The sequence below is a fragment of the Cyanistes caeruleus genome, chromosome 5 (assembly GCF_971803275.1).
Source record: "Cyanistes caeruleus chromosome 5, bCyaCae1.hap1.1, whole genome shotgun sequence".
NCBI lineage: Eukaryota > Metazoa > Chordata > Aves > Passeriformes > Paridae > Cyanistes > Cyanistes caeruleus.
The window spans coordinates 43,538,917-43,552,731 of NC_141705.1; the positions used below are offsets into that span (position 1 = coordinate 43,538,917).

Sequence of the window (13,815 nt, forward strand, 5' to 3'; positions counted from 1 at the left end):
TATCTTTACCAAATCCATGGAGAAATCATAATCTGGATGCAAAAGCAATGAGTCTGCAGGAAAAGAAAAAAAAAAAACCCAAAACCACATCAAATTATGAGATGGATGTTTAATTTCAAGGGTGCTGCCATTCTCCTTTCATTCTCAGGAAGAATCAATGTTTACATTTTTTATTTCGCTCTAAGAAAAGTTACCAAGCACATAGGTATGGCATAAATACAGTACAAGGGGGAAAAAAAGCCAAAGACACATCATAAACATTCTTGTCACTTATTACTAAAAAGCAGAACATAAACCAGATTTTGCTTTGAATGCCAAAGGCACTGTGTTAAGATGAAGACAGCAGTGCAACTATGCAATTAAAGAGAGAAAAATTTATGCTCCAAAGTGAAAACTTTATATCCAGCAGGACAAAGGTTTCAACATGAGTTCTTCAAGCCCACCTGGGTTATATATAACACAATGTATAGTTGTATACATTTGAAGGCAAAGAATATGCAAAAAATTGAAAAGAACTAGCTAACTCGTAAATCAATCCTAAATAAGTAAAACAGAAGTCTGTGTTCCTACAGAGGGAAAAGATAGGGCTGCCTCACTTCAGGATCTGCAACTTTATTCAAAGCATTTGAACACTTATCTGTGGTATTTTCCTTCATTTACATTTCTAGTGTGCTTTCAGTGAAGTAATAAATCACAAAGTTCCATCTGGGCAACAATTTTAGTTTGCATCTTTATTGCTCTAGACAATTAAAATCAATCCTTAGTGTTAAGAACAGTAAAAGCAGCCCTTAGAAGCATCGTGCTTTGTGGAAGCACTGTGGAATAATTTTTTTTTTAAATATCACCTTTTCAAATTGGCTTCAACCTACTTGTAATCTCATGTTTTAAAGAAATCCCTCTCTTACAAGCAGCAGCTTGACAGAATTTAACATTTCAGACTATCTTTAGATTGGTTTTGATTTAAAAAATTAATTTTAGACTAAACTATTGACATTATTATAACCAGCTTACTCCCAGCATTATGTTGCTTGACAATTCCTTCAAACTATTCCTTCACCTTATTCATGACAGAGAAGTCAATAATAATTGAAGGTTTTGTTGATTCCTAATAGTAAGGGCAAATCACTTTGATGTGTATTCCAAATTTGACTGTTCAGCGAAAATTTTTGTTCTTTAACAAATTTAGCATAGATCTTTGTGTCTATTTTTTCCTAGGTTGGGCCGTCAGCTGGAATCTTATAACTGAGAATATGAAAGTTCTTGTTTGAGTATCAGTTATGTGAAACTATATGCTGCTGAAATGTTAGATCCATGACTTTTATATATATATATATATATATAAAGTCACAGACAGCCTGCAACAAGAGTTATGGCTCTTAATTTAGGAAATAACAGGCCTCAGATATAACAGCTCTTTGAAAATTTCAAGCTGAAAATTATAATCAGAAGAAGAACATTACACAGAAATGCAATGCAAATGAAATACAAGAATAAATTAGTCTCACTTCTACTCTCTCTGCTTTTCCCTCTATTCTTTCTTTGGTTCTAAATGGACCAAAGTAAAAAAAAAAAACCAAAAGCTACAAAGACCTTTTAAAGGTTTTCTTGCAGATACCAATATGAATAGAAAGAACATGCTAGCAAAATTTTGATCAGCGGAAATATTATCAATCACTTCCTTCTGCATAATCATTACAGACATTCTGCACAATAAGTTTATTTAACTTTATTATAGATGATCTAGCTTAGCCTCTGCTGTTCCCAAATGCAGTTTCCATTGCTTGGAAAATACACTATAAAAGCAAACCACTATAACATATTCCTTATAGACTGAACTATATCTGAGTATAAACCTGACACAGTTCCAGAATTACAACTCCAACATTTAGAAAACATTGTGCAGTATAGCAGGTCCAAGTCTAATGGAGTGATCAGCCTGTAGGTAGATCATACTGATTTTCAACTAAAAGAAACAAATCTTTAGGCAACTAGGAGTCATACTAAAGGTAGCATAGGCTCATAATGTAGATTTTCCAACTTAATCAAGATGCAATACCAAGACAGCAGTGATATGCTAGGAAATCCTCTTATGCCTATAACAGTGGAACTTCACATTGGAAAAAAAAGGATTTAATTTATTAAATAATAAAATTAGGATAGTACTCACCCTCAGACAAGGTTAGTGGCACTAGACTTCCTCAAACACTGCTTCTGCCAAATGGGTTTACCCAGACCTCAGCTAAAACAAGCCCAGAAACCACTTCACTTCCAGCTCCTAAGCAAGAGTTTTCAGGATTGCCAGCACCTGATTCAAATCACAGATGTAGCCAATGCTCAGTGCAGCACTCCCAGGCAAGGCACACCAGGTGAAACCAGTACAGAAAGGTGGCAACACACAGTTGCTCGTGGCTGAACCAAGGATACTGGTTCTCTTCAACAACACAGCCTCTGAGGAATAATAATTCACCTTCTACACCAGGACTTTGATGTAACTTACATGTTTTCATTACTGTTTATAGAAATTGCTTGTACATACATATTTCTTGTGGTGTTTTATTTCCTAGCCAAGTCTGGCCCTTATTTTTCAACTCTTGAGTTGTTACAATTTTGGTAAATAATGTAAAATGGCACTATGTTCCAATTAGGAAATTGATGGCACTTTGACACAAGAACCCTCAAATCATGAGGCTGTTCATACTACCCAATCTATCACTGCATGCATGCATACACACACAGTCAGCAGATCATACAAGGCAGCTCTATTAAGTCCCTAAATGAATTGGCTTCATTACTCTTCCCTGTAGGCCAATGTGTGATTTTTTGATAGACTATGGATCTGCTCTTCCAAAAGTCACAACTCCTGCTTCAAAAATCTAGCAGAGATTCCTGTCTGTTCCTTATTTCACATGCTGAAACAAGACACTGCAGGCAGCCTGTGAAGTATCTAACAAACACCCCAGTCTGAATAACCCATTCCCTGCTATACCAAAAGGAGACCTCACAGTCCACAAAAGGAGTAAGTATGCCTGCTAAGCATGACTTGCAAAAAATCAGATTTTAGAGCTCAAACCCTAGAAACTAAAATTCAGAGGGATCTTCTTTCAGATAAATGGAATAGACTGATTGTTTATGGATTAAATTATATGCTGTTGGGTTTTTGCTCTCAATAAAATTCCAATTTCCTCTCAGACATTGGTTAAATTCCTACAGTAACAAGAGACTCAGAGCAAACTGCCCCCTGGGTCCACCCTCTCTAAGATATGAGTCTACATAGTACTGAACTATCAGAGCACAAATCTTTATGCAGTGCTATTTTCCTATTCCAAGCCTCAGCATGATCTATAAACACACTGCAATAAGGAATAAATATGTAGCCTTTCCCACCTCAAAGTAAGCTGCTGGGAAAGGCAATTATTCCCAGCTTCCTGTATATGGATGTGGGCTTTCATTTATTACCTACTTGGCTACTGGCAAAAGGCTGCAAAGGTTCTTCTGATGGGATTTTTTCCTGAGAAAGGAGTTAAAATAACATTGAGACAATTTAAATCACAAACAATGACACTTCCCAGTCTTCCTCTCTCTGTAAGACAACACCTAATACAGCTAAAAGTTCCAGAGGAATTGTTTGGGATGGATTTCAATCCTTTTGTGCTGTCTACTCCCTTCTAAATAATATGTGCAAAGGGCAGAAGTCTGTGCAATCAAGGCAGAGTAAGGCTTTAAGTAACATGATTTTAAAATTCATTAGGTTTTAACTTCTTAGCAACTATTTATGAAATCTTCTATTACATCAGGATAACAGGATTAAAAGAAAGTAAAATAATCTGAAATTTACCACTTTTACAGCAGTAGAGACACTTCAGAGCTATATTTAGAACCCATCCTGACAGCTGGGTTGAAATGACCTGCCAATCCCTACACAGGATCAAATAATACCTAAATCCAGAGTTCATGGAGGACAATTGTAAAGAGAATAAATTTGTTTCAGAAATAAAAACCATGTGCTGTAGCTTCACTCTGAAAAACATTTTTCATCACAAGACATTGCACGGGCCCCTGCTAAGTCCAAATGAAAATGGGATTTTCCTCAAATCAGAACTATCAAAATTCTTAAATATTTCATTGGCTTAAAGATTGCTACACAGGCTTTATATTAGTTTACCTCCTATGTGAAGTTTTCTTCAGGAGAGAAGGAAAAAGGCCACTTTAATGTTTTCCATCTCTGCAACATGTACAAGATGACCTGTGGTCAGTTCTTCTCTATTAGAAAGGGATTTTTTTCTTGGTCACTCTTTGTTGTACAAGGGAAGGATATTTCCCAAGAAAAAGAATGTGACAAACTAACTGAAACAAGATATATTGTACAAGTAACTATAGGTCAATGCCTGCTGATGGGATCTCTCAACTGGTTCTTCTTATACAGCACTTCCAGGCAATTCATTTAAAATATTAACATATCAAAAAATTAGTGCTACAAAACGTTGTCTGCAAGACATCTTCTTCCTCGAGTAAATTATCTTGTGCATGATTCAGAGCCATTCAGCATCTCAGACTGGATCTTGGGAAGACAAGAGGCCATAAACGTTCTAAGACAGCTCGAAGTGCCTGTGTGCACCAGTATCCTCTGCTGGAAGAAATCAGCCTCACTGATGTGTGTGTGACGGATCAGCTTCTGTTGGCAGGTGCTGACATAGTGCACAGATGACATAAGCAGCAGCAGCAGCTCATGTTCATTCCCATTTAGGCTCCACACGCCTGCGGCTTGGAACGGAATGTCATTAAATCTGTTATCTGTGCAATCTAGCTATGTACACATTAAAGATGTTTGCATATGCCCTGGACAAGACCCTTTATTACCACAGAACGTCCCCAGGCCCTGCCGAGACTGAACCTTGTTGCTCCACATAGGAGAAGTTAAGCCCCAAGATCTCAGCCGCGTGGTACTGCATCGTTTGATGCCCAAGGCTTGCAAACGGCCGCCAGTAAAACAGCAGACGGTTTTGTGTCAGCGTAAGCCCAGAAGGAAGCCACATACAACCCACTTGGAGGACCTGAGCCACCAAACGCGTTTTAAACAACAGCCAAGCAGCGATCCCCATCTCTCGCTCCAGCATTCCCGGGATAAGGAGAGGACACGCGGACCCAGCGCCACGGCCAGCGGCCTGATGGGAGTTGTAGTCCGCCCGCACAGCCCGCGCTCCGCGCAGCCAGCCCGGACTGCATTTCCCAGGGGGCGCTGCGGGCGCCTGCAGCCGCCAGCAGGGCAATGGCGGCAATGGCGGCCATGGCGGCGCGGGGGTGCAGCGGGGTCTGGCGCCGAGCGCGGCAGCACGGCGCGGGGCGGCCGGCGCCCGGGCCCGGGCCTTTCCCCCGCGGGCAGAGGGCTGTCGCCTATAACGCGAAAGGCGGGGCGGTGCCGGCGGGGAAGAGCGGGTACGGTGCCGGGACGGCGCGGGGAGAGGGGCCGGTGGAGCCAGTTCTGCCCCGGGGCAATCCCGCCTTGGGGCCGCGTCTGGGGCTCGGGGCTTGGGCAGGGCAGCGGCGGTGAGAGCAGCGGGGCCCGGTGTAAATTCCGGCTTCTGAGCGGCGTAAGGCATGCACGGCTTGCTGGCAGCGCCGGCTCAGCACTCGTTTATCTCGCAGTCCTCCCCAAGCTCTGACGGTAATTGCGGGGCTGTGACCCTCTGACACGCTGGGCTGCGATAAGGGCCTGCAGCTCGGGAGGCGTGAGCGCTCACGTGTGCCGAGGATCAACAGCGAGGGCCGCACCAGCTTCCATGAGCGTGTTTCCGAGGGTTAGTCTAGTCCAGAAGAGGCTTTCTCTTCCAGTGGAGTATTGTGAGATTCGGGCGGTGTGCCTGAAACAGAGCATTTTATTTCTGCTGCGACTGAAAGTCACGGGCTGAACAAGTTCTCCTGTTCTCTGGTGTCCCACGAGTTTCTACACAGCTGATCACTTCAAGAAAGTTGTGCAGACACCGGCAGAAGTGCGCTGCTGATTCTTTAGAGGCACAGATAAACATAATCCTTGAACAAACGGCAAGAAGCTCCAGGTGCCTCATCAGTGTTGTTAGTAGGATTGAAGAAGTGACTGGTGCACGTATCTTTCTCTCTGAGTGTAAGCCAATACACTGATTAAGGAAAGCCTGGTGTAATTTTTAATGCCATGATATGACAGAAAGGTATTTCTGAAGAGTACAGGAAACAATGGAATACATTTTCCTCCAAAATGTAAAAGAAAGCCCACATTATTTCTTAAACCTTGAAGCATTTGTATGATCAGTTGAAAACACTGAAGAGTAATACTATTTCAGTGAAAGAAAATGTGTAAACATCTGAATGTTTAAACATCTGAACCTTAATCTTTCATGATAACATTCTTCTTCCTAAAGTATCAATGTCATCTGCATCACTAGTTTGATGTTTGTAGGGATGTCCTCCTGTTGGAGCTGTCGGAGGGCACATGGAGAAGTAAAATCTTGGCAATGTAGAATGTTCACCTTTGGAAGGAACGCTGTACTTGATATATTTATTTGATGTTTTTCCATTGCTTGCTTATCTCCCATAGCTATCTGGGTACTCATACTGCTGAAGTATTCTGCCACAGAAATGTGATTTCATCAGTGAAATATTATTTGTGCCAGTTCATTTGTACAAGGCCAGATAATTACTTACAGAAACTGTCAAGCAATTCATACTGTAAAGGTGACCTTTTTCTCTTGTCCATATAAAGGTTATGGATGTGAGAATTGCAATTACTTTTTAGATGATATGGAGAAGCTTTATTCTGCGGAATACATTCGGAGAACAGTAGCTCTCTAGTTGAAATGATGATTTCTCTATTACCACATTACTAATGTTTATGCTAATATTCTACTAATGCTGCTCTGGAGAGCCACCTTTCCCAGCATGCAAGTGTCTATCTGACAGAGAATACATAATTTATTGTGCCACCTGTCTGTTGGAGATTTATCAAACTACCTGAGAAGTAATTCATATTTATGATGATTTGGGGATTTTCACGAGGCACCAAATTAGGGTTCATCCAGCATGCAAGTGTGCCTCATTAATTTCTCTGAGATTTCTCGTGTAAGGAAAAGTTAAAAGTTTTAAACCATTACATTTTTTTATGACATTCTTTTTTTGCATATAATGAACACTGCCATGTAGTCCCTGTAGCCTCTCCAGTATCACAGCACAGTTTTGCCCATTACAGTGTAGATGTATTTGCAACATTGTTTACAGTGCTTTTACAATTACAGTTTTGGGGTTTTTTAATAAATTAAGCATTCCTAATTCTTCTGTTTCTAAGTTTTCATGGGTTTTAATGTCATCTGTATTTAAATTGTTTCTCCCTTCTTCTCTTTCCTTTTCAGCCTTGCTCCATGGATACCAGTTGTGGGTCTGGAAATTCATGCACAGATCAGTTCCAACTCAAAACTCTTCTCTGGTTCCCAAGTCCAGTTTGCAGCACCTCCCAACTCTTTGGTATCTTTCTTTGATGCTTCTTTACCAGGGACTTTACCAGTAAGTTCAGCTGCAATTTCATTTATGTCAGTATTAATGTCAGACAACTTTTGCATATGTTTCTAATTAATATTTTATTCTTCCCCGGACTTGACGAAATTCATATATATGACTACTTTCCCTTACTTTTCTAATTTCTGATTGTTTCATAACATGAGATGCCTAGAACTGTTTCTTTTCAACTTCCTCACTCCCTAGTTATTGCCTCAGATACTTTATATCCCCTGCAAAGAAGAAAAAATCAGGAGTGTCTCTTCAATGCAGTGAAATGGATTGTGGTATTTCTTTGAGGCTAGAGTGGGTGTGTTTGGTTAGTATGCCACACAGGAAATTCCTTAAATAGGAGAGATGCCTAAAGCCCAGTGAGAGAAGACCATCTTAGATTTCTGAGTGGCTATTTGATGTTATTTTCCCACATGTTTGTTTATGTAGCTGTCATTTGCCATTTGGAATGTCTCACTGAGGAGTTACGTTGCTTCCTGAGTAGAAAGTCTCCAATTTAGGAAAGTGTCAACCATTCCTATTTCCAGAGCAAAGCAATTATTAAAAAAAAGTAATCTGTGTGAGACATTGGGGATTAATAGGTCAGAATAACTAGCTAGCACTTAGCAATAAGGTTTATTAGTGAAAACTTAATAAGTGTTTGAATTCACAGCTTAATTATAACTGTGATGGCTATGACAGTACTGCTGTAGAATTCTCTGAGTATCTAACAAGTTTAATTTAAAAATAAAAGTTAAGAAGTTATAACATAAGCTCTTACAATACAGTGAAAATAAATATTTAATAGGCTTAGCATTGCCACATGCAACAACTCTGCAGAGCCTATAATGGAGACTAATTATTTAAAGTACTGACTATATTCATTAAAGTGCAGATTTGAATTCCAGTTACAGAGATGTATTTAAATCTAATTGAAGCTTTTCATCACCATAAAACAGCCTCAGATAATCTAAAATTGAGAACTAATTAGTGTCTGTATTCCTAGGGTCTTGATATATGTTATGATCCTTAAAAAGAAAAATTATGTTGTTATTATTATTTTATTTTTATTTCTGTATTTGCAAAGGTATCGAAAACTAAGGAAGTGTAGTTCAGATGCTGATAAAACTGGGACTTCTCTCTGGTTCCAGTGGCAGTTCAGAGCTGAGTTTCAGATCTAACTATATGGAAATTCTGAAAATTTTGCAGAGATAATGGGAATCTTATGCAATAATTTGGTTTTAGAAGAGTCTAGCTAGCCTTTAAGACAGAAAATTAGTTCCTTTCATTTGGGGACACAGCTAGGTTAGTCAGAAAATCCAAAAGAGTTCAAGATCCTGGTTTTGGACCTTCTACTTAACCTTCTGTTAATGCACAGAAACTCTCTTTAAATTGTCTAATGCTTATCTTCAGTCAAGTAGAAAAGCTGATCTTGAGTGAACAAAAATGAGCATTTGTGAGGAGTTTAATTTTTCTGTATGTTACTGTGTATCAAGGGTGCAGAGTATGTGTGTGTCTTTTTTCTTTATTAATGAGGCTTTAAGATGAAGCTTGGTATGACCTTTCTAAGAAGACCCCAGTACATGTGGGCTTTGGTAGAGAAAATAACTGTACCGCAGAAGAAAAAAATCCAGAATGGTTAGGTTAATTTTAAAGTAGTGATTCTATGTTAGGTTCTTCTAGCTGCTTTTATCTATACAAAGAAAAGAAAGATTTTTCTTTCTTACTGGTGAAAATAGAGTTGAAAGTGGATGTTACAAAATACATGTTCCTGCATGTTAGAATGTGATGCAAAATCCAGTCAGTAGTCAGAGCTTTATTTTCCCATTGTACCTGCTGCTGCTGAGAGACCAGCATTTGTTCTGGAATCAGATGGGTTTGCTTTCTTTGTGTAAATTTGTACATGGCAATAGTGTCTGAAGCAGAATTGGATTTTGGTAAATTTTGAGAGATTGAAGATTTGAAAATTCAGAGTACTTGTAGAATAAAACCAAACCAACAAAAGCAACTCTAATAAATGTTAAATTATAGCCTAATAAGACTGCTTAGAAGATAAATATTTGGCCTTTCCTTTGGACTCCATTTTGTTGAAAAATGAAAAAAAAAAAGCAGCAAAGTTTTTATACCGTAGTTGTGCTGTCTCTAGAAGAGAATGACTGCTATTTTAACCTGACAACTATGCTGAAATTTCAGTGTCACAGGGATTTAAATTTACTGTGTGACAACAAGATGGTTGTGATAGAGAGCTGTCCTAGTATTTGCTCCTTCACAGTGGGACCAGAAGTGATGGTGCTGAAGGGAGCTTTTCATGTTGCTGTGCATTTCTGGGTCACAGTGTTGGTGAGAGCCTTTGCTGTGCTTTACACAGGAGAGGTGAAACTAGAAGAATGTGTTTCTCCTCCTCTCCTCCTGCTTTCTTTTTTATATTTGCTTCCGGTAAGGTTACAGCTTATTTTATGCTTCTGCTGCAAGTAGGCCTTGGGAGGCTCATCACAGTGGAAGTCACTGTGTTATTCTCATAAAGTGCCTCTGAGAGACAGCTGCAGGCAAGAGGAGCTATGCAGGTGCCCTCCTATTTGGCATGAGAAGGAAAAAAATGATTATAGAATCATGGGATGGTTTGAGTGCCAGGGACCTTACACCTCATCTGGTTCCAGTCCCCCTGCCATGGGCAGGGACACTTTCCACTAGACCAGGCTGCTCAGAGATCCATCCAGCATGGCCTTGAACCCTTCCAGGGATGGGGCAGCCACAGCTTCTCTGGGCAGCCTGTGGTAACAGGCTCACACCCTCACAGTAAAGAATTTATTTGTAACATCTAATCTAAACTTAACCTGTGTCAATTTAAAACTATGTCCTATCATTACAAGCCCTTGTAAAATGTCCCTCTGGCTCTCTTGTAGGCCCTCTTTAGGTACTAGAAGGTGCTGTAAGGTCTTTCTGGAGTTTTCTCAATACTGAAGAACAGCAACTCTCAGCCTATCTTCATAGGAGAGGTGTTCAAGCCCTCTGGTCATCTTCCTCCTCAGGCCCTCTCCAGTAGGTCCATGTCCCTCTTATGTTGGGAGTCCCAGAGGAGGATGTAGCACACCAGGTGGGAGCTCACAAGAGTGGAGCAGAGGGGCAGAATCCTCTCCCTTGACCTGCTGCCTGCATTGCTTTGGATGTAGCCCAGAGAATGGTTTGCTTTCTGGACTACAAGTGTGCTTTGCTGGCTTATGCTGAACATTTCCTCAACCAACCCCCCTAAGTCCTTCTCCTTGGGGCTCTCTGCCCAGCCTGTATTGGTGCTTGGGATTTCCCCAGTTCATGTGCAGGACTGTCATAGTTTAGGGCAAATTAGGGAGGAAAACTCTAAATGGGGATTTCCCCAGGGAAACACAGTCCAGGAGCGAGGACTCCTGGTTTTCACTTAACCTTGTTGAACTTCATGAGGTTTGCACAGCCCCATTTCTCAAGCCTGCCCAGATCTCTCTGGATGGCATCCCTGCCCCCCAGCATGTTGACCACATCACACAGCTTGTTGTCATCAGACAACTTGCTGAGAATACACCTGATCTCACTGTCCCTGTCATTGACAAAGACATTAAACAGCTCCAGTTCCTAAAGTAACTCCTGAGCACCACTCTTCCCTGGTCTCCACTTGGACATTGAACTGTTGACCACAGTTCTTTTAGTGCCACCATCCAGCCAATTCCTTGTTCACTGACAGTTTGAGCTACATCTGACTACATACATTTCATTTCATGTAATGAAATTTGCAAAAGCTTGGGGTTTTTACCTTGTGAATGGACTTAGCAATGATCTTGGTGTGGTATCTTCAGAAAACCTATTCTATACATACTAGCAAATAGTGCATTAGACTGCAGACTGGACTAAAATTCTTCTGAGAATCCATAAAGGTGGTTGCCCTCCCAATATGAAAATTCTGAGAGGCTTTAGAAAGCTTTTTAAAGCTAAAACTGGGCTCACAGAGAAAGAATCCATGATTATCTTTTTTCATGATGAAGGTGGCTGACTAAAAGTTAATTATAGCTCAGCCAGAGAAATAAAATAGTAGATCTAGCAGCTAAAGGCTGAAACCTTTTTGTCAGTGTTTAGTCTTTGTTGCACATTTTACGTTTGTCTCCTGCATGACTGAAGTGAAACTGTGATCCTATTGTAGGCAATCCTTTGTATGCAAGAATATAAAGAAATAATCTAGGATTTACATAACCCAAGTTTAAATTAATAAGATTTGAATGAATATTAGACCTACAGTCTTAAATATTTTGAATTTTTTTGTATCTTCTCATGCATTTGAATTTCATTCTCGTCTTAGTGTGAACAGCATCTGTTTTATCTTTTTTTTTTTTTTTTTTTACAATAGGCTTTTCAGAAACACTTGGGCAATCAGATCACTCCTTTTCATGGAAAAGAGCAATGCTAGAGAAGCTATCAGCCCTTGTTCCTTCTGGCATTGCACCTCTGGTACTTTCAGCTCCAGGCTCGGACTTGTCCAAAGCTGGCGCAGCACTGCACAGTCACTGAGAGCACCTGGATCAGGCTGTTGCCTTGCAGTGCAAGGCTGCTGAGGGGGCTGCCCAGGCATGTCTCAGGATTAATACCCAGTTTGGGATTATAGAGGGTGTTTCCATCTGTTCTTAGCAGCGGCAGGTACCCAGTGTTTTTTCCAGATGTTTTGGGTGATGGATTACCAGACTTAAATAACATCTACAATTCATCAGAATATATCAGATTTATCTGATGCATTTGCTTTCAACGGCTCTGAGAGGTTTGTGAGATTTTGGTGGATCTGTCTGTCAGCTATTCATACTGAAACAGAAACAGCATTTGAGACCAGAATTTATATTTTACAGCTTGAAACTAGATTTATTTTTTTTTTATATATCCTGTGCCTGTTAAATCTGGTGATTGCAACAGCTGCTTTACCAACTTGTGATTTCAGTTTTGTTTTGACATTTCTGCTGGCATGCATGTGAATTTACTCCCTTCTTGTACTACTCTGTTTTGAAAAAAAAAGCCTGCTTCATATCTTGATTTTGATAACTACGGTTTTAATTGCATGCACTTTTCATGGGGAATGGAACAATCTTCTGATCATTGTATGGATGATTTTTAGCTTCCATTACATACATTTTCTTCTTTTCTTTGAAATGATATGATGGCTAGGTTTTTGTATCCATGAGCTCTCCTCTAAAAATAAATTAGTGTCAATGCCTGATGAAAAAAGTAAGTTCATGCTTGTTTTAAGCCATTTACCTATGTCTAGATTCATTTAAACTCCTCATTACTTATTTCACTAAAACTGTGGTAATTGTACTTAGGAGAAAAAAGAGTACTTTTTTTAATAGAATTTGATGGTACCTTTCTGTTGCAGTCCTTTCTTTCCTGATAATATTTGGGTTTGCAACATGCATTGTATGGTCAGTGCTTGAGAGCCTTTTCTCGCTCACACAGTCCCAGCTTGCTGGGCTTTCAGTCCAGAAAGCTTCTATAAAGAAAATCCCAGATAATTTAGAAAGAGACTAGAGGAGTGAATTAGCCTTTTAAACCATTGCTCCCTGAGGATGCCTTTGTGGTTCACAGACCCTTAAATGTCCAAGTTCATGATGAGTTTAAGTCTGCCTACATAATTTCAAACTATTAATCAGTTCAAAGCTGTTGTATTGGTCAGAAGAGGCCTTTGAAAGACCATTAGATGGCTTCAGGTGACTTTCAGGACTGGGTTATGGTGCAGGTTGTTTCTCATTCTATTTCTTTGTGTTTCATAGGATCATTCACAGCCCCAGGTTTACTTCTGAAACCAAACTTCTTCACTGGGGTCTGAGAAATGTTATATTTCCTCCATTGCTGCAGGTGCTTAGCTCAACTTGATATCATACTTAGGCCATTTTTTCTGGAGATGTCTCTGCTGTGCTGTGTATTGAAGTATTTTGTGACATTTGTTTCTTCTCTCTCAAGCTTTGAAGGAGTCTCTTGTAACATTTTCTCTCACTTTTTGCTATGTCTCATATATTTATGAGTATTTCTGACCCTCATTCTGGGTGTTTTAATCTTTTTGTCAAGGCTAACAATTCAGGTTGGGCTGTTTCCTTAGCACCTCAGTAAGTGTTGAGCTCTCTGTTCTTGTTGGCTTTACTGTTCATCCTTAACAGGTCCCTGTGGCTGATGCAAACTTGCCAGTTAGAATGGCATGAAGTTGATACAACATCTTACTATCACCTATTTCAGCAGATCCTTCAGTGCATCAGTGATGTTGCCTGTGTATTTTCTTTTACCTCTTGTGTTGTTTCTTTTGAATTG

The 13,815-nt window shown here is 39.9% G+C and overlaps 1 protein-coding gene and 1 long non-coding RNA gene across 25 annotated transcripts in view; one reads left to right on the forward strand and one right to left on the reverse strand.

Annotated features, from left to right (window-relative positions):
• LOC111927824 (uncharacterized) overlaps window positions 1-2,297 on the reverse strand; it is a 201,906-nt gene extending 199,609 nt beyond the window's left edge. For all 23 annotated transcript variants that reach the window (XR_015287535.1, XR_015287538.1, XR_015287539.1 and 20 more), the window contains exon 1: window positions 2,168-2,297. This is a non-coding gene — a long non-coding RNA (uncharacterized LOC111927824). The remainder of the gene's footprint in view (window positions 1-2,167) is intronic.
• A 2,954-nt stretch (window positions 2,298-5,251) lies between these two features.
• GATB (glutamyl-tRNA amidotransferase subunit B) overlaps window positions 5,252-13,815 on the forward strand; it is a 42,329-nt gene continuing 33,765 nt past the window's right edge. Inside the window, exons 1-2 of one of the 2 annotated variants that reach the window (XM_086891494.1) lie at window positions 5,252-5,433; window positions 7,377-7,527. In XM_086891494.1, the coding sequence (XP_086747620.1) occupies window positions 5,267-5,433; window positions 7,377-7,527 (318 nt within the window). In that variant the 5' untranslated portion in view covers window positions 5,252-5,266. The remainder of the gene's footprint in view (window positions 5,434-7,376; window positions 7,528-13,815) is intronic. The other variant, XM_086891493.1, reaches the window with a different exon arrangement.